The sequence below is a fragment of the Parasteatoda tepidariorum genome, chromosome 10, assembly GCF_043381705.1.
Source record: "Parasteatoda tepidariorum isolate YZ-2023 chromosome 10, CAS_Ptep_4.0, whole genome shotgun sequence".
Taxonomy (NCBI): Eukaryota; Metazoa; Arthropoda; class Arachnida; order Araneae; family Theridiidae; genus Parasteatoda; species Parasteatoda tepidariorum.
Window position 1 is genome coordinate 58,462,424 of NC_092213.1, and position 25,090 is coordinate 58,487,513.

The following is a 25,090-nucleotide window of genomic DNA, read 5'->3' on the forward strand; positions in this document are numbered from 1 at the left end:
TTTTTTTTACCTAAGAGTTTTGTAAAATCGTTAAAAATTAAATACATAAAAAAAATTTTAAGTTACTCAAAATATATTATTTTCAAATCTCAAGCATTATTTAAAAAAACAATGTTCGCATTATAATACTTCCTTGTGTTCTTTATTTGTTACTTTATACAATGTTTATTAACAATTTGTTAATTAACAATGTTCACATTATAATATTTCCTTGTGTTTTTTATTTGTTACTTTATAATTTGTTACTTTATTTGATACTTTAATTTGTTACTCACATACATAAATTTAAAAGTTATTTCCTAAATCATGAATAAATTATTTTAAAAGGAATTTTCGGCATGAAAAATTGATTTTATCCAACTACAGATTTAGTAAACTTAAAATTAATTTTCATATTCCAGCCTAAATATTAAACTTTTAATTGAAATAAGCATCAATTTCCCTTTTCTTTAAAGGAGAAAGAGAGAAAAATATGTCTTACTTTATATTTAGATTTATTAAAAATTATCTTTCCAAAGTTATTTATTTATTATATGATATTAATATAAAAATAAATATTACAATGCAATTTTAAAGATGTAAGGCAAGAATTTGAAAATGAAACTTTTTCAAAACATTTTAATTTATAACTGAATAAACTTATAACTGAATGAAAACTTACATAAAACTTTACATTCAATGACTAAAAACAGAACAATATTGACAAGAAGTAAGCTTAGATGAAAAATGAAGAAAAAAAAGGTATAACTAATATAAGTATAATTAAAATAGTATAACTAATAATATGATAATTTTTCTTTTGTAAAAAATGATACATATAAGGAAAAATGAGGATTTTTTAAAATAAAATAATTTATGCAACTTGAATGCAACTCAACTCAAGATTAAACATCATCAGTATATTTAAAAAATTTATAAATACAATAAACTTTATAATATAAACAAATAGAGCAAGATGACACTAAAAGCAAACCGAAGCTTTTGTAAAATAATAACTAAATTGAATAAACATAAAACAGACATTTGTGTAAATAATGAATTAAACTAATGATTCATATGATTTTATAACTCATTATTTAATAGTTTAGACTCCTAATATTAATTTAGTATAACACAATGCAAAATAATATTTATAAAAGAGATTAAATTCTTAAAAAAACAGAAACAATTAATAAATATAGATTTTGTGTATATCACAGATGAAAAACGTTTTTTGACAAAGCTCAAGTAACCTTAACTATGCCTGAATTGTACGACAGTAAGGTAAATGATCATATACACAAGCTCATCAGACTTGAATATTTTCAAACAGAACCAACATAGGTGGGGCTTTTGCAATTCAAACATTCTATGTGAATACAGCCTTCAGTTTTTTTCAATGGCTATTTTTCACTTGGGTCATAGTTTACATGATTTGTTTTCTTTCACCCATACCTGCAATAAATATAAATGAGTGTTACTAAAATGAAACAATAAAAACATATGTAAAAAAAAATTTTTTAACAAAAGACCCCTTTTAAAACTTATACTTAAGATTCTGAATAAATCTTTCAAAATACATTTTACTTTTATAACTATTCAATAAAATATAACTTACACTTTTTCCCATTTGACTATCAAATTTATAAAATATATTTTTTACTTATGACTCCAGAATAAAATTAGGTTTCAATATTCTTGATATAAGAAACTGGTGATTTCCTTTTATAAAACACTTTTTTTTCCCTGCGATATCTGAATAAAATTTATAAAATAATTTTTTACATATGACTTCTAAATTACACAGCTGTCTACTGAAATTGCAACACTAATGTGACATGCTGCCTTCGATAGTTCACATTGGAAATTCAATAGCATTAAAAAGAGAATTATTAAAAAAAACTGAACATAAAGTTAAATCACAAATCAAACCCTTGACGGTCTGGAAGTATTTTACGTTTACATCAAATCTGGCATAATTATAAACCTTAATTGCAATATTAATAGTAATTATATAATAAATTATAATTAATAATAAAATTATTTTAGTCATCATAAACACATATCTTTCAACAAAAAATAAGCACCTTTTAAGTACTTTTTAAGCACTCAAAAACTAGTTTTAAGCACTATATACATTAACAAAATGCAAAATAAGTTTCAAAGATATTACATGATTATGATAAAATAACTAGTTTCTGACAAAGAATTCTTTTCTTGATTATATTAGTCACCATAAAAAGATAGAGAGATTTTTCGGTTTGACTTCAAGAGTGTGGAAAATGAAGCCTGAAATTGAGAATAACTAACAAAATGCAGCAGAGTTGCACATGAGAGTGCAATAATCTCACCGAACCCAGCTCAGTAGACGCAAATCCGGACTTGCAAGTATTTTATCAAACATGTAAAATGATTGGCTCTTTCATATGCTATGGATCGAAGGTACACCGAAATGGATTGTGGTTGAATGAATGGTAAAAACGTTGAATAGAACAATGTGAAAAGCATGCTTTAGCATAATATGTTCCAAAAATCGACATGGTAAAGAATCGAAAAGGGAAAACTAAGCACTTTTCAAAAACACTCAATGAAAAATGCACCTTTAAGGGCTTTCAAAAAATGGAAATCGAAAAAAGCACCTTTAAGTACTTTTTAAAAATGCTATGCAGCATAATACAGTATTTGATCCACAAATTAAAAGCGCCATGCTGCTTATATGGTCATAAAGGGTTAAATGAGCAAAGACTTTGTAGTTTAGAATATAATATCTTTGAAATATTGAAATTTTTTTTAATAAAGTTAGGTCAAACTAATTCAACACAGATATTTCAATTTAGTTTGCATTTTTATAAAAGATGGTCTGCCGAGTTTTTGTAACCTCTAAACTCGGTAATGGCTACTGTTATGAGATACATTTATTAATTTTTTTTAATGTATATCTTTGTTAATACAATTCTACAGCACCACTACCTCCTTTCTCTTATAAAATAAAGTTAAAACATAAAGGTTTAAGCAATTGCTTTTGAGCAAAAGCAATTTTAAAAAATTTACTAAGAGAAAGATTGAAACTACACTTAACTAACAAGATTTAACAAACCCTTTCTATTTGTCTGAATGAAATAATCAAATATTTATTAAAGAAATCATAATTGAAAATTACACAGAATTTTAAAAAAAAATTAATACTAATCAAAACACTGTTAACCCAAGAATAATTTTTATGCCTATAGTGTCACATAACACTTAATATATAATTTTTGAAAACCTTGTCAAAAATTGATTAAAAATATTTTGCACATTAGAAGTAGTAATTGAATATTTAAATGAGAAAGAAAAACATATTCATGCTCTGATCAGTAAGTATTAAGGTCAATAAGAGTAAATAAAGGTTCAAAACTGTCCAAAACCTGTTTGTTTAAAGATGAAGTCAGTACATTTGAGCATGAGTTTAATCATCTTTTGCTCTTATTGACTATAAATATAACCTATCAAAATTTTGAAACTTTTTATTTTCAATTTAAAATTGATTTGTGACAATGGGACAAAAGAATTGTTGTCATCATAAGCAAATCCACAATGAAGCAATTTACTTTATCTTAACATTTTTCAATACAAAAATTGGTTGATTAAAAATAGCATTGTTTAAGAAATAAAAATTATTAAAATTTTAGCGAATTACATTATTTTCAAAAATAAGTAGGACAGTTTTTATCCCACTGCCTCTGAAAAGGTTAATATAATTTCTTTTATTGTATTCTGTCATACACTTCAGAAAAGAAAATATACATTTTAAAGTAAGGAAAAAAAATCTAAGGTACAACATGTACCTTGAAACGCTGGATATTTTTCAGAATAATTTTCTTTTAAACTTATTAGTTGTCTGAAATTTGATACTCATGCAATTAAAACTTATTTTTCATGCAGCCAGCACAAGCTGAAACAAATCAAGTTAATCATAAATGTAATTAAAAGGAATATTTTAACTGAATATTTGAAAAATTTATAGTTTTACAATAAGGACATAAGTTTTTTTATATATATATAATGGCATAGTCCAGAGGAAAAATTAATTTTTGCAAACTGCACCTGTTGCACATACCTTGGACTGCTCCAAGGACAATTCAGAAACTGCTTCAAGATACAAACACACACTTTTTTGATTTTCTTAAGCCTAACAAAAATATATGCAAAAAATTTTTTTATTTTATCAACATATTTTGGTACCTATCTATCGTACTTCTATTTTCAAATGCAAGCACTCTAGGGTTTTATTTCCTAATCAAATTTATAGAAGAAAGTTACCAAACAAGAAAAATCAAATAAAGTTCTCCAGCACAAGTCTGAAAAACCTGAAATGGTTACCAACACAACAGATAGTACCTATTGGTATCAACAGCAATTTTGTTGATATCTACTGAAACTAATTTCAAAATTCTTTCACAGAGTGGCACAAATAATTGCACTGGTCCAAAGAAAATGCAGATCAAGGTATGACACTCTTCTCTAGATTAAATGAATAAACTCCAGAAACTGATGCAGATAGGTACACTTGATAGCATGAAGAGTATATTTGCTTAAAAAAACTTATGAATGTGGTAGAAGTTTACATGTTTCTAGCTCTCAAAGGTATGTGCCCATTCTCAAAACTCGCTACATGTGAAAAAGGAAAACAAAAAGGATTTGAAACAGAAAATGAAAGTTGCTAATAAAAGAATGGAAAATATATAAAATGTGAAAAACAAAAATATAAAAATCTACACTGTTATGGTCATTTATAAATTATAAAATATAGTTGTGCTAATTAAATAATAAATTTTATGAAAAATATTTTCTTATTTTAAAAATCGATATGAAAAGCTTAAAAGTCAGCAAAACTGAGTTTGCTATCAAAAGTAAAGACTAACAGTACCATCCTTACAATGTTTGCTGTGTGCAATTAAATTTTGAAAATTCCAAATTCCTATTTGTTAGGAGAAAAAAAGGATTTTATTTAAAGATCACGAGTTTCCAACTTTCATTTAATAAATTTTAATCATTATCATTAAAGATATGAAGATAACATATAAAAAATCTAAAATTAAACTAAAATAGGAATACATGGCTTGTAAAATATTAGGCAAATTTTTTGAAATTTTTTTTTAACTACAACACGTTCAAAACAAATGTAGTTTAAAGATTTTTTTTAAAAAAAATAAAAAGTAATTTATAAACATTAAAAAGTTAAATTTACATTTTTTACAGAGTGAATTAAAAATCTGCTGTTTTTCAAACTGTATTAAATAATATAAAGTTTCAAAAGTTTTTTTAATTCAAAAACATTATACATATTCGTTTTAAACATAATTTTCTATTCTTTGTCACTTAATTTTTAAAACAAATATTGTTCTCAATATGCAAAAAAAAATAATAATAAAGTTATTAATTAATAAGGAAACTGAATTGCCGACTCAAAAAGCTATTTTTTTTTCTGTGGCTCTGTCTCAAAAGAAGTTAGTGGATCCCTAAGTTGAAAGTTGCAAAAGTGCTTCCGCATTTTTTAAAATTACATTTTATCTTCCCACATAAAAGGGACAAAAAGACAAAAATTTACTGAAAGTTTTTGACAACAATGAGATAAAAAATGAGAAACAAAATTATAAAACAATCGTATAATAACTGACCTTTTGGGTCATAATCTTATAAGGATGATAAGTATAGTCTTAATATGTCAAGTAAATTAAAATATTAATCAGTAAAGAATATTTGTAGTATTACAGTAAGATCAAGTAAAAATTACAGATTAAATAAATAAATAAAATAAAATTTAATACAAAAAATTAAGTGCATAGTCAATGTGTTTATGATCACTAATCATTATTCTGTAAAAATAAAATTGTTAAAACTGAGGCATTTTATGTCTACTTTCTCACATATATTCAAAATTAAATTTTAACCATATCTTGTTCAAAAAGTTGAATTCTCAAGAAAAAATAAGAAATATTAAACCCTGCCACTACTTTGGTAAAAGGAAAGGGAAATTTCAATGAAAAGCAATTATGGAAAATTAGAATTGTTATTCAATGATAAGAAAATTCCTTTGATTTATCGTAGAAGTTTTTAAAGGCTAATAGTGTAACTCAATGCATTTACATTATTACCAAATCTTTTAAATTCAACCCCAACTTCTTTTAAATAATAAATCTGATATAATTTTAAGAAAAGCAATACAAAAAAGCATACTAAAATTTCATTAAAAACATGGAAAATTTACCTTTAACGAGTAGTCCTCATCAACTTTCGAATTTTGATAAACCTTGCAAGACATTCCTTTGTGGGAAAAAGTTTGACAGCTGTAAAAAAAATGTAGTAAAATAAATTNGTGCAATATCAAATGTAGTAAAATAAATATACAAAATGGAACATATGTATATCAGTAAAAATGTAATAAAAAAGCTTAAATTTATTAAATTTTTTTTAAAAGCAAAACTTTTCTACTGCATTAAAATTAGCAATCAGAAATCACAAAAAAATAAAGAATTCAGAAAAAAAGCTTTGATTTTAATTTATAAAGAAATAGATAAGGATCTGTCTTTAAAATCAACAAAAAAAAATTTACATACTTGATCGGATTATAAACAAATTAAAAGATGTCCACATTAATCAAAAACTTACTATGTGCAGATGTCATTTGAGCAACCAAGGCAATGAAAACTAACATCGTATTTGCTTGAAACTCTATAGACAGAACGACACTCAGGAGTTGGACAATAACTGACTTTTCCAAAATGAGTACGAACATAATGCTGCAGAGCTGCATTATGAAACTCTTGTTTAAGATTTTTGTCACCAAAAGATAAAATTCTATTTATATCAATGAGAAAAAATGGTTTTCTACATTTCTGCAACAAAAAAAAATACAATATTAATACAAGGTGCAGAGCCAAATTATTCAACAAAAAATAAGCATAGCACTTTTAAAGCACTCAAAAATAATTTTAAGCACTTTAAAAAAATATCATAATAATGGCATGTGGCATGGTTGGAAAAGTTTGATAATTATCGGTTTTATCTCGTTTTAACCATCATGTCAAAAAAAAAAACTTAAAACGTTTTCATGCGCTATGGACTGACAATACGCCAAATTAGAATGGGGTTAAACAAATTGTGAAAACGTTGAATAGAACAATATGAACTATGTCTTTTTGCATAATTCGCAGCAAAAATCAACGAAAAAATTGAGCACTTTTTTAAAAACACCCAATGAAAAAAGCACCTTTAAGGGCTTTTTAAAAAACGAAAATAAAAATAAGCACCTTTAAGCATTTTTAAAAACGCTATGCACCATGTAATAGCTAGAAATGCTCTTAACTTGTATAAAAGGTAGAAAGAATTTAATAAAAAGTAGTGAATATTAATGATTACTACAAGAAATCTTAAGTAGTCTCCTCTATGAGCTCTCAACACTTGCTATTAGATTATTACAAAAACTTAGAAATTTTTTTACCCCTTAAAGGTGCCATTAGACACAGACTTCTAGTCTTCAGATGCAAGGTATAAATGACTCAAAAAAATTTATAGCCTCTTCTTGTTTATATTTTCGAAGAGTTTTCAAATTTTCTGGACAGTGGTTTAATTACTAGATTAGCTTCTGTTCCTTTTGTTTGGCAAATCGAAGCCTTTCTTGTATCAAAAATAATCAGTGAAGATAAATTTCTTAACTCCCAATGCTTATGCGAATTAATTGCTGGACATCTTAACTAAAAAAACAAGAATTTTTTTTAAAAAATAAATTTAGAAAGATTAGAAATGTAACGAATGTATTGCACTTAATGAATAGTTAATTATTTATTCTAAGTATAGCAATCTTTTGTTTTCACATACTGTGATTATGAAAGTTAAATTGATAATCATAATTAAAACAAAAATCCAGAAATACTTGAATGGCAAATAAATTACTAGATACCGAAAGACGGTTAAAATAATATGTTTAAGTATCATATCTTCAAGACAAAAGAAAAAAAGTATAAAATTCTGCCTATCTGCACATGGTGTGTTGTGAGTTAAAAAGAATGAATTTTAAAATCATTTTAATAATTAACGAGTCTATTGTATTTAAGGAATAGTTAATTATTTATTCAAAGTAGTAATCTTTTTGTTTTCATACACTGTGAATATGAAAGTTAAATAAATAATCATAATTAAAAAATATCCAGAAATACTTGAATAACAAATAAATTACTAGATACCGTGAGACGGTTAAATTAACAAGTTTAAGTATCATATCTTCAAAACAAAAGAAAAAAAGTATAAAATACTGCCATGGTGTGTTGAGAGTTAAAAAGAATGAATTTTGAAATCATTTGAATAAGATCTGTGGACCATGTGCAAAGAGCAGGAAACTTATTATGATATAATAACTGACGAAATTATGGAAGAGACTATCCTAAAAAAATTTCTTGAAAGAAATGTCAGCAAACATCAAGAGCAAAAAAAGTTTTAATTAAAAAATAAAACTATAAGATTTAGATTAGTTAAATTGACCTTATCCTAGTACTAGGAGGGTTAATTTTTCCTCAGTCAAATTTTTTTTCATAACTCAATATATTTTTGCTCCAATAATGATTCAAGTTATTAAAATAATTCTATATTAGGACACAGTGAAAAGTTTGGAGTCAAAAATTTTATACTGTGTTACTTTTCAAACAAATATATGTAAAGTGAAAGAAAGATAGTAAAATATACCACTTGAGCACATGCCACAGGAATAATCTTACTTTCTAGCTGTAAAAGTAGACAGGATTTGCAGAAAGAATGACCACAGTTTTCAAGTCGATAATAATCAAATTTCATGAAATCTAGACAAATAGCACAAATACCAAACCCAATATCTCCTTCATTCGTCTTTTTTGAATGAAGCTTGGAACAAATTTCTTCTAAATGGTCCTCAACCTTGATATTCAAAAATAGAACAATACGTTAGTATACACTTTGTAAAACTAATTGATAATGGAAATTGATTTAATTAATCATATGTAGTGTTAAGTGATGCTTCTTTATGCAGTTAGTAATTTTATAGAAAATATAACTATTTATCATGCCAGCTTTTTGCAATTAGAATTATTTCATAAGTCAATATCTCAGTATTAGATGTAATTTATGGTTAGGGTAGATATTTTCTACGTAAGGGTAGAGATTTCTTATAGCTGTTTTATTTAAACATTAAAAAAATTCTACATTCATACTTTCTGTATGAAATGAGTTAAAATTAACTTAAATTTGTGCAACTTCAAACACAACAATCAAGAACAGTTTTTTATCTAAAGTCTTTTAATATTTTTATTGAAAAAGAAAAGTTTAATAAAGTATCTTTTGACAGACAGTTAAAAAAAATTCAGAAGCCCGAAATTTATAAAATACGTTCGTCAAAAAATTTATTTTCTCACTTTAACCCTTTCACTACCAATTTTTTTTTCTGAGAAAAAAATGAAATAAGTACTTAAAAATTTCAGTTACGATGCAAATATCGATAAAATTCAGAAAAAGGAAAAAATTACTGAATTGTCAGTGATATCAAGGAATACCAGTGGGACATGCATTCATAATAATACAAAGCATATTTAGCCCATAGGGTTATTTGAAACTGCCTGCGGGACATATATGTCCCAGTGGTAGCGAAAGGGTTAAAATAAAACTTTTTTTAATAAAGCATATTATATATATTTTATTTTTAATTTTGCCAATTTCAAGGTATTTATTAAAATTTCTAAAATCTAGGAGAATTTTGGTTAAAATCACAAGAAACAGTAAAATTAACAAAATCAGTTTGCAGCCACGTACAGGGCACACAAAAAGAAAAAGACCCGAATAACGTTTGATCTAATGATTAAATTTTCATATATTAGGCCTCAATCTAAATGATCCGAGGAAGTGACCCTAAATATTTCAACGAATTAGTGCAGACAATATTTGAAGCTATGAAATCAGGCATAAAAACGTGCTTTTACTTAGAATTAACGTACCTTTTTCTTGTTTTTTTAAGACAGATTTGGATTTCTGACCACCAAAATATAAGGAGTAGCTGCAATCTGGGAAATATAGTCCCAATAGTTTCATCAGGAGAGCTGTCAAAAGTTTGGGCCCATATTGTTACCTAATTCTACTCTGATTTTTTTTTACCACATCTTGCTCAAAAAATTTTTAAGCTAGGGTGCACAACATTCTTGAGTGAAGGGCTATATGCCATGTATTTAGAAAGACATGTTGATAGCAATTATAGATAGTAATTGTAATGGAAATATCATTGTTTTAGCCACTAAATTCTTTTTATCAGTTAAATGAGCAATAATTTTGCTTATAAATTAAATATACTTAAATGTTTAAAATTAAAGACAGTAAAAATTATTACCGTATATTCCGGCTTATAACGCACACCCGTAATTTCTAATACTTTTTAAATTTTAAGATATACTCTTCGTGTAACGCGCACAAAAATTTTGATTGTACATGTGCAATATCTAGTCTTTCAAGATCGTAAATAAAAAGTTTTTTTCCCTCTTTTGCAAAAATAAGAGAACTGAATTTGACATGTATATGAAGGTAGATTTGAAAGAGTAATAATGTGATTCTGAGAAAAGAATATATTTATGTAACAACGAAAATCAATAAAGTATATAGGTAAAGGTATGTTATTTCCTTAAAATAAAAGTATTTTTTTATATTTAAATTTTTTTAATCTATAATTTTTTATATTCGGCACATACCGCACATCCGTAAATTCCAATGTTATTTTTGTATTAAAAGTGCGCGTTATATGCCGGAATATACGGTACCTTAAAAAAAAAAAATTTATAATCATAAAAAAAAAATCAGATAAAATGAAATAAATAAAAACAATAAGAAACTTCATGGCTTGTTATTATTGAGCTTTTTATTGTTTGCTTAATGTGTAACATGAATAAGTATACAAACTTTTACATCATGTTAAAGAAGGCAATTTCATATGGCAAATTATATCATTCAAACAAAATCGTACGAATAGTTCCTGGGAAATTGAATTTTTAAAAAATCAGATATTGAAAATTGCATTTTTCAGTAACTATTCAACTGATTTCGTTAAAATTTTGTATTTTGCCAAATAAAATTACATTCTTTAAAAAAATGTAAAAATTTCCATACCTCACACCTAGAAATTTTTTTATTATTATTAAATTAAATTAAAAATTTATAAATAATTGTTAAAAATTATTTTTTGAATGGAATTATCAAATAAAAAAATTTTAAAATTGTTCGCAAGAAAATTTCAATTCACTTACAAAGTTCCCGAGACATGGTAAAATACACAGAGAAATGAAACTAACATTGAGGGGTCCAAGCTTATAACTACTCTCCTGATCAAACTATTAGGACCATATTTCCTAGATTTGCCGTTATCCTCTCTATATGTTGGGGGTATGAAATCACAATTGGTCAAAAAAAAGGAAATTAATTCAGAGAAAGTAAGTTTTTGGGTCTGGTTTTATAACTTAAAATATAATTTGCAATAACTAAATATTATAGAGGCCACCCCCTCAAACCATTAAGATTGAGTCCTAGTGCATTAAAATCTGATAATTATATTAAAAGTTATTCACCGTGTTTGTTCTAATTTTTTGCGCACCATACATAAAAGTATAAAATTCTGCCTATCTNAATCAGGCATAAAAACGTGCTTTTACTTAGAATTAACATACCTTTTTCTTGTTTTTTTAAGACAGATTTGGATTTCTGACCACCAAAATATAAGGAGTAGCTGCAATCTGGGAAATATAGTCCCAATAGTTTCATCAGGAGAGCTGTCAAAAGTTTGGGCCCATATTGTTACCTAATTCTACTCTGATTTTTTTTTACCACATCTTGCTCAAAAAATTTTTAAGCTAGGGTGCACAACATTCTTGAGTGAAGGGCTATATGCCATGTATTTAGAAAGACATGTTGATAGCAATTATAGATAGTAATTGTAATGGAAATATCATTGTTTTAGCCACTAAATTCTTTTTATCAGTTAAATGAGCAATAATTTTGCTTATAAATTAAATATACTTAAATGTTTAAAATTAAAGACAGTAAAAATTATTACCGTATATTCCGGCTTATAACGCACACCCGTAATTTCTAATACTTTTTAAATTTTAAGATATACTCTTCGTGTAACGCGCACAAAAATTTTGATTGTACATGTGCAATATCTAGTCTTTCAAGATCGTAAATAAAAAGTTTTTTTCCCTCTTTTGCAAAAATAAGAGAACTGAATTTGACATGTATATGAAGGTAGATTTGAAAGAGTAATAATGTGATTCTGAGAAAAGAATATATTTATGTAATAACGAAAATCAATAAAGTATATAGGTAAAGGTATGTTATTTCCTTAAAATAAAAGTATTTTTTTATATTTAAATTTTTTTAATCTATAATTTTTTATATTCGGCACATACCGCACATCCGTAAATTCCAATGTTATTTTTGTATTAAAAGTGCGCGTTATATGCCGGAATATACGGTACCTTAAAAAAAAAAATTTATAATCATAAAAAAAAAATCAGATAAAATGAAATAAATAAAAACAATAAGAAACTTCATGGCTTGTTATTATTGAGCTTTTTATTGTTTGCTTATTGTGTAACATGAATAAGTATACAAACTTTTACATCATGTTAAAGAAGGCAATTTCATATGGCAAATTATATCATTCAAACAAAATCGTACGAATAGTTCCTGGGAAATTGAATTTTAAAAAAATCAGATATTGAAAATTGCATTTTTCAGTAACTATTCAACTGATTTCGTTCAAATTTTGTATTTTGCCAAATAAAATTACATTCTCTAAAAAAATGTAAAAATTTCTATACCTCACACCTAGAAATTTTTTGATTATTATCAAATTTAAATTAAAAATTTATAAATAATTGTTAAAAAAAAATTTTTTGAATGGAATTATTATCAAATAAACAAATTTTAAAATTGTTCGCAAAAAAATTTCAATTCACTTACAAAGTTCCCGAGACATGGTAAAATGCACAGAGAAATGAAACTAACATTGAGGGGTCCAAGCTTATAACTACTCTCCTGATCAAACTATTAGGTCCATATTTCCTAGATTTGCCGTTATCCTCTATATGTTGGGGGTATGAAATCACAATTGGTCAAAAAAAAGGAAATTAATTCAAGGAAAGTAAATTTTTTGGTCTGGTTTTATAACTTAACATATAATTTGCAATAACTAAATATTAAAGAGGTCACCCCCTCAAACCATTAAGATTGAGTCCTAGTGCATTAAAATCTGATAATTCTATTAAAAGTTATTCAACGTGTTTGTTCTAATTTTTTGCACGCCATACATCCTTTGACTTACACTAAGCCAAATATTTTGATAACATGAATCAATATTGTTTAAAAAAATTATTTTGTGTTCTTAAAGATATTTCTATCACAACTCTGTATTGTTGATTATAAGGCTCTACAAATAAAATATATAATCAACAGAACATAACTAAAGATATAAAAAACACACATACATACATTATGACCAAGCAAAAGTAAATAATTAATTACTTTTTTAATTTTAAGAACTTCTCCTTCAATTGTAAGGTTACCAAATTCTGCATCAACCTTTGCTGCTTTTAAATCAAATTTTTTGATCAAACCATACAAATCCCATCCATACCTAAAATAAAGTTCTTTCAAAAATCCTGGTGGTATATCTGAGCTTTTCAGATCATACCTCTTAGTCTTGAGTAACTTCGCTGTTTCAATGTACGAATGAATTTCTGCTTCAGCCCTAAAACACATTTCACTGTGACCATATATGAAAACAATCTTTTTCTCAGTATCACATTCGATTAGAGTTTTTGTCCAAGCTTGGATTCTGTCCAATACTTTTTTACCACTATCAGTGAAGAGATGAAAATACTTTCTGATACCATGGCATTCCACTTTACGGCCATGTATCAGTCTCAAAAGCTCTCTAATTATGATGTAATGTTTTTCAATACTTCTACAAGAAAATTCAATAATGACTTGATCCTCGAAAGAATCAGACAATTTTGTTACCTTAACCCTTCCTTCCTGTTGCTTGATAACACTGTGTATATCCCTCTGTAGAAAATCATAAACATACTCTTTGCATTTGACCTGTGACTGCAATGTCTCCAAAATAGTTACCGGAATATTATTAACCTTCAACGTATCATTTAATTGCTGATATGCAGTTTTTCCATCTTCAGCACAACTGAAATAAGCAAAGGCTTCATAGTTTCTGGAAGTAGCTATTGGGGACATTACATCCACCATTACTTTACTAGGTGGAGTGAACCTACTTAAGCTTTGAAACAATTGGTCTTTAATCTTAATGATATCACTTTCTGCAACAGCTAAAGTGTCCATTCGATTTATTTCAACTCTTTTTACAAGCTTCCTTAAGAAATGTGGAAGTGCCTCTGATATTTTTTCTTGCAACAGTCTTTCATTTGCTGATGGAGGTATATTTTTCAAATTAAGGGAGAGTTCATTTTGAGAGGGTGATACACAGATACGATTGCTATCAACATACAAAGATTTGGAAGATAATTTTCCAGAAACCATCACACGATCCTCAGCAGAGGAGAAAAATATGGAGCCGGTACCTTTTCCAAGCAAACGAGGCCATGTAAACTTAAGTTTATATGCAGGTTTAGAAGAGTTATTGACTTGTTCAGTAACAATATTTCGAACTTGAATACCTTTATTGTTATTTTTATACAAACTTCTAAGAGCATTTTGGGCATCAGCAACAGTTAAATATGTCACATTAATGCTATGTTTATTAGTTTTTAAAGTATTTATCTCAAAGGTCTGAATAGGACCACACTTTTTTAACATCGATTCTAATTCACTTAACAAACTTTTCACAACTTGTTCAATTATAATTTCACGAAATTCTCCAGGCATTACTATATCATGAATCAATCCACCTGTCGATAAACAATAGTAATAAAATCCATCATCCATCTTGATGACATCAGTTTCTTTTGCCATTTCCTTCCTTGCATCATTCACGATATCTTGAATAAAATTAGACACTTTTTCATGAAATTTTTCCTCAACATGAATAATAACTAATCCCTTGTCTCTACAAATGTCAATTCTAAAATGTTTATTTTTAGTTAATTTTTCTAACAGATACTTAATATTATTAATTACAGCGCCACCTTTACCTAAAATGTAACGAGACAGAATTTTTTCTCCAAAAGGTCCCAAAGTTATAGGTGGAATTTGTAGTCGTTTTAGATCCTTAACAGTTAATGCATAATTACCTTTCGAAAATGCCTTATTAACTGTTTCTTCTTTTAAGGGTGTAACATCAAGAATAAAATTTCTTGTAGTTTCCATAAAAACTGTATAAACCAAAAATTTAGGAGGTTCTAATCTGAGATTTTTCACTGATGAGGAAGGATGAATAAATAATGATTCTTTGAAGTTAGGAGATTGATACCCAAAGGAAGGATGCCCTGAATATATACATAAATTTTCAATAAAGCTGCTAAAAAGAATTGTTTCAAAATTCTCTTTAAATGATAAGTTATTATATCGACTTGACACTTTGATGCCAAGATCTTGTCGCAGAGTGAATAAAATATCTTTGACAGTCTTGCGAGCAGAGTTTAATGCTTTGGAGCTTACATAGTTTGAAACACACCAATTAAATCGATCTGTTTGGGGCACTTCTAGCCATCTTTTATAGATTTCTAAAAAAGTACATAGATCACCGTTTTTTTGACAGAATTTTTTTTTCCTTTGATCAGCTATTTCCTTGTTGTCATCAAATTTTAAAAATATTCTTCCCGCTTCAGAAACTAGAGCTGCAATTATAGCAGCTTCATGACCCATGCCAGATTCAACACCTAATAGAATAAATTTAGCAAGTCTAGGTTCAATAGAAAGTTGAACAACTTGCTTTCCTAACTCAGTTAATTCATTATTTTCAATCAATTCTAAAACCTCTAATGATTCGATTGAGCTTGCTATGGCTTCTTTTGATGGAGATTCAACAAAATCGAAGCTACTGGGTTTAATACCAAATTCATAAACTTTCAATAATGCATTAAGTAAATCTGTCTTCAGCAACTCTGGAAGGGCTCTTTCTGGCATACTTTCGTAATCCTTTTTACTGTATAGACGATAGCAAACACCTGGTTGTGTGCGTCCAGCTCTACCTTTTCGCTGTTCAGCAGAACTTTTATTAATTAAAGTTGGCATTAAGCAACTTTTATTTTTTTCTGGGTAAAATATCATCTCTTTAGCCATTCCACTGTCAATTACATATTTAATGCCAGGAATAGTTAATGAAGTCTCAGCAGCATTTGTTGCAAAAATAATCCTACGCTTGCCATTAGTATTGGTTTCAAAAACAAGCATTTGATCTTTTACATCCGATTTACCATGCAAACTCATAAGTTCTGACATGTTCTCTTTAGCACACATTTCCTTAAATAATAAAATAGCTTCATCGATTTCTGCAGGCGATGTCAAAAACACTAGAATATCTCCAATGGGTTCTCTTTTGTGCACCCGAACAGCAGTTTTGACACATTCGCTTACATACGTATTTCTTCCACTTATATTATGCTCAGACCAGATTACTTTAACGGGGTGTGCACGCCCAGGAACATTTATAACTGCACCATCAGGTAGATTAAAATATTTAATAAATACAGAGGGATTTATAGTTGCTGAAGTTATGATAATTCTCAAGTCAGGTCTACATGCTAAGCACTGTTTCAACAAGCCAAGTAATAAATCTGTATAAAGAGTTCGCTCATGAGCTTCATCAATAATAACAGAGGAAATTCCTCTTAAGTTTCTATTTCGTAAACATTTTCTCAATAAGGCATAATCAGTCATATAAATAATCTTAGTTGAATTGTCAAACTTCTTTTCAATTCCAACATCATATCCTACTTCTTTTCCAACTGAAGATCCAATTTGAGTACTTACAAACTTAGTAATACTAATTGCCGCTATTTTTCGAGGTTGAGTACAAATAATAGAACCATAATTAACAAAATAAGTTTGCCAAAGATATTGAGTTAACTGTGTGCTTTTTCCTGACCCAGTTTCGGCAACAATAACAGTCACAGGAAAGTTTCTAATGGCATTGAGAATAACATCTTTTTGAGAATATATAGGTAAACCTCTCTCGAAAGAGTTACATTCTTTACAAAAATTTAGCTTTAATTCCATGAAGTCCGACATAGAACCATCAACTTCAACTTTCTTTAACTTCTCTGCAGCGTTCTTAGTCTTCCTTAAACAGTTTAGAAATACTATCTCCATAGCTTTTAAATTATCAAGAGTATCTTTTAAGCTTAAATATTTTTCCTCTTTGACAATATTAGACTTTGAAATCTGTAATGAATTTAACTCACCTATAACTGCATTGATTTTCGCTTTTTGAATACTGATATATTTAGCAGCAAATTCATCAAAATATTTATCACAATGCTCAATAACATCATTTTCACACATACAAGGTTTAATCAGATGTCTCTTAATACTACTCAAAGATTTAATCAAGCGCTTAGAAGTATCTTTCGTTTTATGTTTTAATTTATAAAGTAGAAAATGAGCTTGATGAGCATTTTTAATATTATTAAAACTAAGAATTACAGACTCAGTAAAATCACAGCACTTACTCACTTCAAAATTTTCCATTTTGAGATGTTTTTTGAAAAATGTTTCCCACATTTCTAAACTATTAGAAGGCTCAAATATAGAAATATGCAAGAAAAATCCTTCATCTTTAACCCTAAGCATTCTTTTGGCATCAATTTTTGTTTCTTCTCTAGCTTTAACTCTATCGATGTCCCTGAAAATTTGAGAAAGGTCTGAACTTAAAATACCTTGCTTAGAAGGACGAGTTTTTTGACTTGCTGATTGAGAGTAAAAATTTTCATCTTTCTGATCAGAATATGTTGACTGTTGCTCATAATTACATTTACCTTTGAAGTTTTTGTCACTTAAGGCAGAGTAAGAAGTGTTTGATAAATCGCTTGAATGCCTTTTTCGACAAGGAATTCCCCTGTTTGTATCTGGGTTTTGATAAAAATTTAAACATTTCCCTTCAAACTTTTCATTCCGAGAATGATTTGATCTATAACATTCTTTATCTGAATATATTTTTTTTAAATCGATAGTTTCAGAAGTTTGCTTGGTACTTTTATTGGCAAGGTTAGACCTATTGCTAAATGTGCCACTATCATAATGACTACTTTCTTTTTTAGCATTATCGGAATTACTTTCAGTAGCAAATGATAAGTTAGTATCCTCACAACCAAAGCTATGGTAAGATTCCTCATGCTTACTTTCTTTAGTTGTATACTGTTTTGAATTTTGGTTTGTTTCACCAATAGAATATTTTGACTTAGATTTCTGAGTTCTATAGTGGTTTCTGTTAAGGTTTGACCGATCATTTTTGCTTTGAAAATTAGTATCTCTACTAACTTTTAATTTACTATTTTTCTTACTATTTTCATAATCCTCACAATTTTTTACATCTAAGTCTTCATTCTGTCCACCATATTGTGTTGACGGATTGTAAACATGATTTGCATGAAAATAATGATTATTCCTTTCTCTACGGTCAATAGATACTGCTGACTTCTCAGAGCCATCTCTTATGTGATCAATGTCAGGATCAGTTTCACAGTTTTTTAATGAACATTTATGTTTGTGATGTGTAGATTGCATAGCGCTGTCACTAGGAACTAAGGTGTTAAAAGCATCACAGTTATTTGTTGACTTTTTATGAGATTCAAAACGTCGTGTTTTCATCTTTATTTGAGAATGATTTTCTTGATGCATATTTTCACAACTGTTGTTCGTATATTTAGGTTTTGATGTATTATAAATATGGTCGTTACTAAACTTATCACTCTGAGATTCTGTAAGCATATTGTTAAAAGAATGTTCTTGAGTTTCTTTTACTTTTGGCAAATTTGAAATGGAGTTATTCAGGTTTTTGGTTGATTTAGATACTAAACAAGTACTATCACGATCAGTTTTAGGATCAAAAAATCCTGGAGGAGGTGATATACTAGAGGCATTAGACTCAGACTTCTTACTTAGCAAATAAATCTCATATGATCTTAATTTCTCATAAGCTGAAACAACTTTCTTTTTATGTCTTGGTGGTAAATCTTCAATCTCATTGATATTAAAAAGACCAATACCTATTTTGCGGTCTCTTTGTGACACATAGCTTTCCCTATCATGATATTTAAGATCTTGGCAAATTTTCTCAGATTCATTCTCTTTCTTACAGGCTTCATAAGTTTTATTTAGTTTTGGCAGGGATGTTGATATTGCAAGATAACTAAGATCACTACTGGCTACATCTTCTGTTTTAACATCACTTAATGAAACTGGAAAACTGAAGTCATCTGGTAGAGCTTTTATTTCTTTAAGATTTTGTTCCATCTAATAAAAAAAATAGTATTGATCAATATCAAAAAGAAGTCCTGATTAATATCAAAATTTAAGAGTAATTATAATAACTTTTAACAGGGTCAGCAAATTTTTGTCAAAGTGAAAGACAATGATAAAAACTGGCCTGGCTAAGTATTTTTCGGCATTATTTTCGTCTCTGGCAAGATTAATAAAATTTCAGAATGTCAAGATCATGGCAAGGAAAAAATTAGGTTTGTATTAAAAAGTATCAGGCTTTTTTTATTCTTTTTAGTTTGAACCAGATTTTTTTAAGGTTAAATAATAATTTTAACCCTGAATAAAAATCAACTGCACTATTAAAAAATATTTTATAAAAACCTTGTTTGGATAATAATTGATATATTTAATATATAATTTATTATTGCACCGTAAATATGCTAACATGGTAAAGTTGAACATAAGATTTTAAATATGCTTATACATTACTTCACAACTCCACTTACTTATATTGTTGTCATTACTTAACAGTTACTACAATTTATAACATTAGTATTGATTAATTTTTTTAAAACAAATATTTCTTGTTTTTCTTATATCTGCGGAATTAGTACAAATATTTATATAAAGGAGCGCGAAGTATTAAAGAAAAAACGATATTCTGTGAGAGAAACTTTTCATGGCAGATTCTGTTTCACCTCCAATTCGAAATTTTAAGTTTAATGGTAAACCTAGAGTAAATTATTATTACAGGAATATTTTTCCACTGCATTATCCTGCAATAATTTATTTGAATTTTGATATTTAAAAAAAAAAATTTCAGCATTTGAAACTTTGTAATTTATGTATACCTGAACCCACTTATTCCAGATTTTAAAATTTTTTAACTACCTATGTAGGTGAAAGAAAATTAGCCACAAAGACAATAAAGAGTTTTCTTCATAGTATAATATTCTCTTGAGGCAATACATTTTTCAATTAAAAAATACTAGAAAATAATGTAATTATAAGCAGTGTTTTCACTACAGCGCGAGAATCTCGCATATTTTTGTTCTTTTCTCGCATTAAAAAATGATTAACGGGCGAAGTTCTCTCTATTAATCAATTTCAAAATGTGCAAATCTCTCGAATTTTGGAAAAAATTTCGTCTTCCGCAAATTTGAATATAATCGGCCATTTTGAATTCCTAAAATTAAATCATCTTAACGTTTTTTTCTACCAATGCAAACGCGATTTAAAATTAGATTCACATAATTTAATATCACACATCAGAATTCATATCTACGTGATTTACAATCGCGCATCATGTTTTGCATTTTCACAATTTTACTCATTGCATTCGAATTTCAGAGGTGCAGGAATATCACATGGAAAATCACTCGACTTAAAAATTATGCATCAGTTTTCTTATTCATGTGATTTTAAAATCAAAATCGATATCCGTATTTTCACAATCTTAAAATCAAATCTCACGATTTGTATTAATTTGATTTTAAAATCAAACATCGAGATTCATATTCATGCGATTTTAAAATTAAATATCGAGATTCATATTTGCGTGATTTAAAAAACACACAATGAAATTACACAATTATTTACACAATTTAAACAAATAAAACCTCACATTGATATTTTTATTAATACGTTGGTAATATTCTGTGAATAAATGCTTCTTATATATATTTTAGGATTTCCATTTACAGCTTCTTTTGTTTTTTACCAAAATAATCCCAGTGGTATGAATCACTAAAGAGTTTTATAAAAATTAAAACATATTTTAAAAATTTGCGATTTTCGGACAAATTTCACCAAAATATGGCGACGACAAAAGGGTTGAAGCTAGTTAAAACTTATAATCAATTGCTCACAGAGAGTTTTTTTAAATTGAGATTTTGGTTCGTAGAAAGGTTTTTATAAAGTCTGTATATCACAATAGGTTTCATTAATTAAAATACGTTATGCAAGTGCAATAACGCGTGAACTTGTATCCGGTCAGCAATGTATTAATTTAGTGAATTGAATTCAAAAGTACTTTAATAATAATGCTGAAATATACATAAAAAAACACCCCTTTCATATGTTTATCATATGAGCTTTTTAAAAAGGTCCCAAATTTAATGTTAATTTGTTAAATTTTAGTTTTTAATGGTCTCTACCACTTTATAAAATACTTCAAAAAAAGTACAGAAGATAACATCCCTGTTATAAAAATATAGGCATGCTTTAGCACTAGTAATTTAATATTAAATAAAGAATTAAAAATATTTTTGTCTTATCTTTTAACTTAACGGGGCTTAATTATAATCATATCCCTACAAACATATCACAGCAATCAATAAAATAATACACTAAAAATGTTTTAAATGAATGTTGTAAAAATAATTTTAAGTAAAAATCTATTATGAAAATATTACGAAAAAAATAAATAAAACTTTGCTGCATATATTGCAAATGTGTTTATATTATATTTGGTTCAAAGGTATTTTAATAATAATAATTCTGACATACACGCAAAAATACTATTAGATAAGTGGACCAAAAAGGTCCACTTATCTAATAGTATTTTTATCTAATGAACTTTTTAAAACGTTGCCAAATTTAAAAACAATTTTGTACATTTTAGTTTCTAACGCTCTCTACTATTTTTTTAAAATAATTAACACAGAGCAGAGAAGTTGGCATCCATGATATAAAAGTGAAGGTATGTTTTAGCACTAGTGATTTAATATTAAATAAAGAATAAAATACATTTTTTTCATTTGTTTTAACATATTGGTGCTAAATAATCATCATCAGCATTGGCACGACAGCCCTTTGTGAGCCTGGGCCTTCCTCAGAAGCTTTTCCCATTCTGCCCTTCTCCCAGCAATTGTTTTCCAGTTCTTTACCTTTAGGATGGCAAAATCCTCATCCACACAGTCCTTCCATCTCTTTTTGGGCCTTCCTCTTGGCCTTTTATTGGAGGGGGTTGCATTAGAGACTCTCAATGCTGTTCGTTCTGGGCTCATTCTCACTACATGCCCGTATTTTGTCCAGTCTTGCCGCCATTTTGAGCACTGAGTGATGGAAGGAAAGACATCAAAGCTTATGCTGAATGTGGACGATCACTTGCCAGTAGAAGGTCCAACTCGCTGAAGATGTGTATGTAGTGCCAAATTGAAAAAGGAAAATAGAACAAAAACTGTATGTACAATGTGCAAAATTGCACTTTGCAAAGATTGTTTTGCAGTATACAATGCATAAGTGTTTATTATATCCTTATTATAGTTTCATTATATCCTTATTGTATCCTCATTATATACATATTATTATATCCTCATTATAGCAAAATACGTGTAAATGAGTAAAAGTAACTTAGCTTTTCTCGGCATTCTCAATCATTATTTCAGTACCACTGGGACGCATGTGTCCCACAAAAAAATACCAATGGGACATATGTCCCACTCATCCCTTTCCATCTGGTAAGTAATTTTTTCCCTTTTTCAGAATTTTATCAATATTTGCATTGTAACTGATGTATTTAAGTACTTATTTTATTTTTTTCGCAGAAATAAAAATTGGTAGTGAAAGGGTTAATATATATATATCTATATATATATAGATAGATAGATAGATATTCTAAGCATTTTTTAAACACAATATGATCTAATCTTAAATTTTCTTTTAATAATTTATTTCATATAGAAATTTCTGCAGGTACCCAATGAAACTCAAACATTTAAAAAATATTTCTTTATTAAATTAAAAATTTAACATTTTTATGGAAAAATTTACTATTACTTTACTTAAACAAGCAAATTCAGGTACAGTAAAATCTCACTAAACAGATAGGGATCGTGATGTGTTTTTAAATTGCGTAAATATAAATCACAACATGTGATTTTAAATTGTATCATTAAGAATCAAAATGTGTGATTTTAAATCGCTTGAATGTTATTTTAAATCCCATTTACATAGGTAGGAAAAATCATAAAAAATTAATTTTATGGGAAAATTTACTATTGCTTTACTCAAACAAAGAAATTCAGGTACAGTAAAATCTCACTAAACAGATAGGGATCGTGATGTGTTTTAACTTGTGTGACTATAAATCACAACATGTGATTTTTAATTGCAAGGCTACGAAACAGAATGTGATTTTAAATTGCTTGAATGTTATTTTAAATCGCATTTACATTACATAGAAAAAAGCATAAAAAATTTATTTTTTCGAGAATCCAAAAAATGCGAACTTTTTTTTATATTGGTGAAACTTACTTTTTATTAATTTTCTTTAAAAAAAGCAGTGAAATTCCGTAAAAAAAGCGGAAAAAAAATTAATACAGATTTTAACTGATTCAAATATGACACCAGAGTTGGCCGTCGATTACAGTAATCGATTACAACAGTAATTGATCGTCATGTCAAAAGCCATAATAATAAATACACAAATTGAATTTTGCGTGTCATAACAATATCGTAATTTTAAAAATCATGAGAATAACCATGGTCCCACCTAACCACTGATTTATGGTCGTATATAGGGCATTGAAATTTCAATGTCGTATTATCATATTAAAAATGTAGCCAAATAAAACAAGAGAAAAAATATATAATATTGATTAGGCGCCAACTGCGAATGCCAAGGTGCCAAATAGATTTTAAACTTGCAGATATTTTTTTTAAAAAATGTGCAGTTGTTTACCCGGAGGTGACTACGAATTATACCTTTCGTGTTGGTCACTTTCTGTGATGTGGGTCACAGACTAGGCAGAATAATTGCCACAAACATTGCATCACGATATGGAAATAATATCCTCATTACAATTATAAATATTATAAACATCAAAACATGTTTCATAATTTTTCTAAAGAAAATTTTAACAGGAATAAAAAAATCAAAGCCAATTAATGACATTTTCAAGGGCAGAAATTTAAGTAAAATAATAATCTGGCTCAGCACAAAAAAACTCATTGTCAAAGACGTTTAAGAGAACTTATTAGTCACCTAAATATTTATTCATTTTCCACAATTGTAAACAGCGAATCCTTAGCAAAATCCAGTTTCAAAAGTAGTTCTATCAAAAAAAACATAATATATCACATTTTAAACAAAAAATATTGAACAAAATAGAACCTAGATAAAACTACATTCACAAACAACTTAAAAGTTTCACATTATTTTTGGATAATTGCACATAAGACAAAAATTTAAAAGAAAAGACAACAACGAAAAAATTTATGAAATCAGTGATTATGTCAATGTAAGAGGATAAATGAAATAGAGCTTACAAGATAAAATTCACATAAACTAAGCCTCGAAATAAATAAAAAATGCTGTATCTTGAAACTGATAAAATTTGATTAAACATAAAATTGAGTAATAAAACTACATTGTCGAACTCGCGATAAAAAGTTTGACGAACTGAAACCAAAATAAAACTTTATGGGAGCAAGCAAAGCGATTACGGTTCTTAATCATTTTAAGGGGAAAAGTGCCTGAACGGCCGGAAAAAACTACAAGTAGTAACCCTACAAACTTGGCATATTTTAAGGAATTCACGCCAATCTGAGAGATTCAGCGTGTGTTTACTCGTGACCTATAAGAATAGAAATTCATTTTCACCTCAAAATTGCAACCAAAGTTTAACTGATCAAAGGATAATTAAGGTTTTTAAAGTGAACTATATAAAACCGT

General features: G+C 27.7%; 1 protein-coding gene across 2 annotated transcripts; it reads right to left on the reverse strand.

Annotated features, from left to right (window-relative positions):
- Positions 1-791: 791 nt before the first annotated feature.
- LOC107436121 (uncharacterized) lies at positions 792-24,893 on the reverse strand. 2 transcript variants are annotated; one of them, XM_043044754.2, is made up of 7 exons: positions 24,685-24,770; positions 24,401-24,470; positions 13,546-19,446; positions 8,701-8,907; positions 6,631-6,857; positions 6,230-6,308; positions 792-1,434 (listed from the first exon to the last, which is right to left on the reverse strand). In XM_043044754.2, the coding sequence occupies exons 3-7, from the start codon at positions 19,444-19,446 to the stop codon at positions 1,399-1,401; spliced, it is 6,450 nt and encodes a 2,149-aa protein (XP_042900688.1). In that variant the 5' UTR covers positions 24,401-24,470; positions 24,685-24,770; the 3' UTR covers positions 792-1,398. The 2 variants fall into 2 exon arrangements, with proteins under 2 accessions (XP_042900688.1, XP_042900687.1); XM_043044753.2 differs by lacking the exon at positions 24,401-24,470 and having other exon boundaries at positions 24,685-24,893.
- Positions 24,894-25,090: the final 197 nt, after the last annotated feature.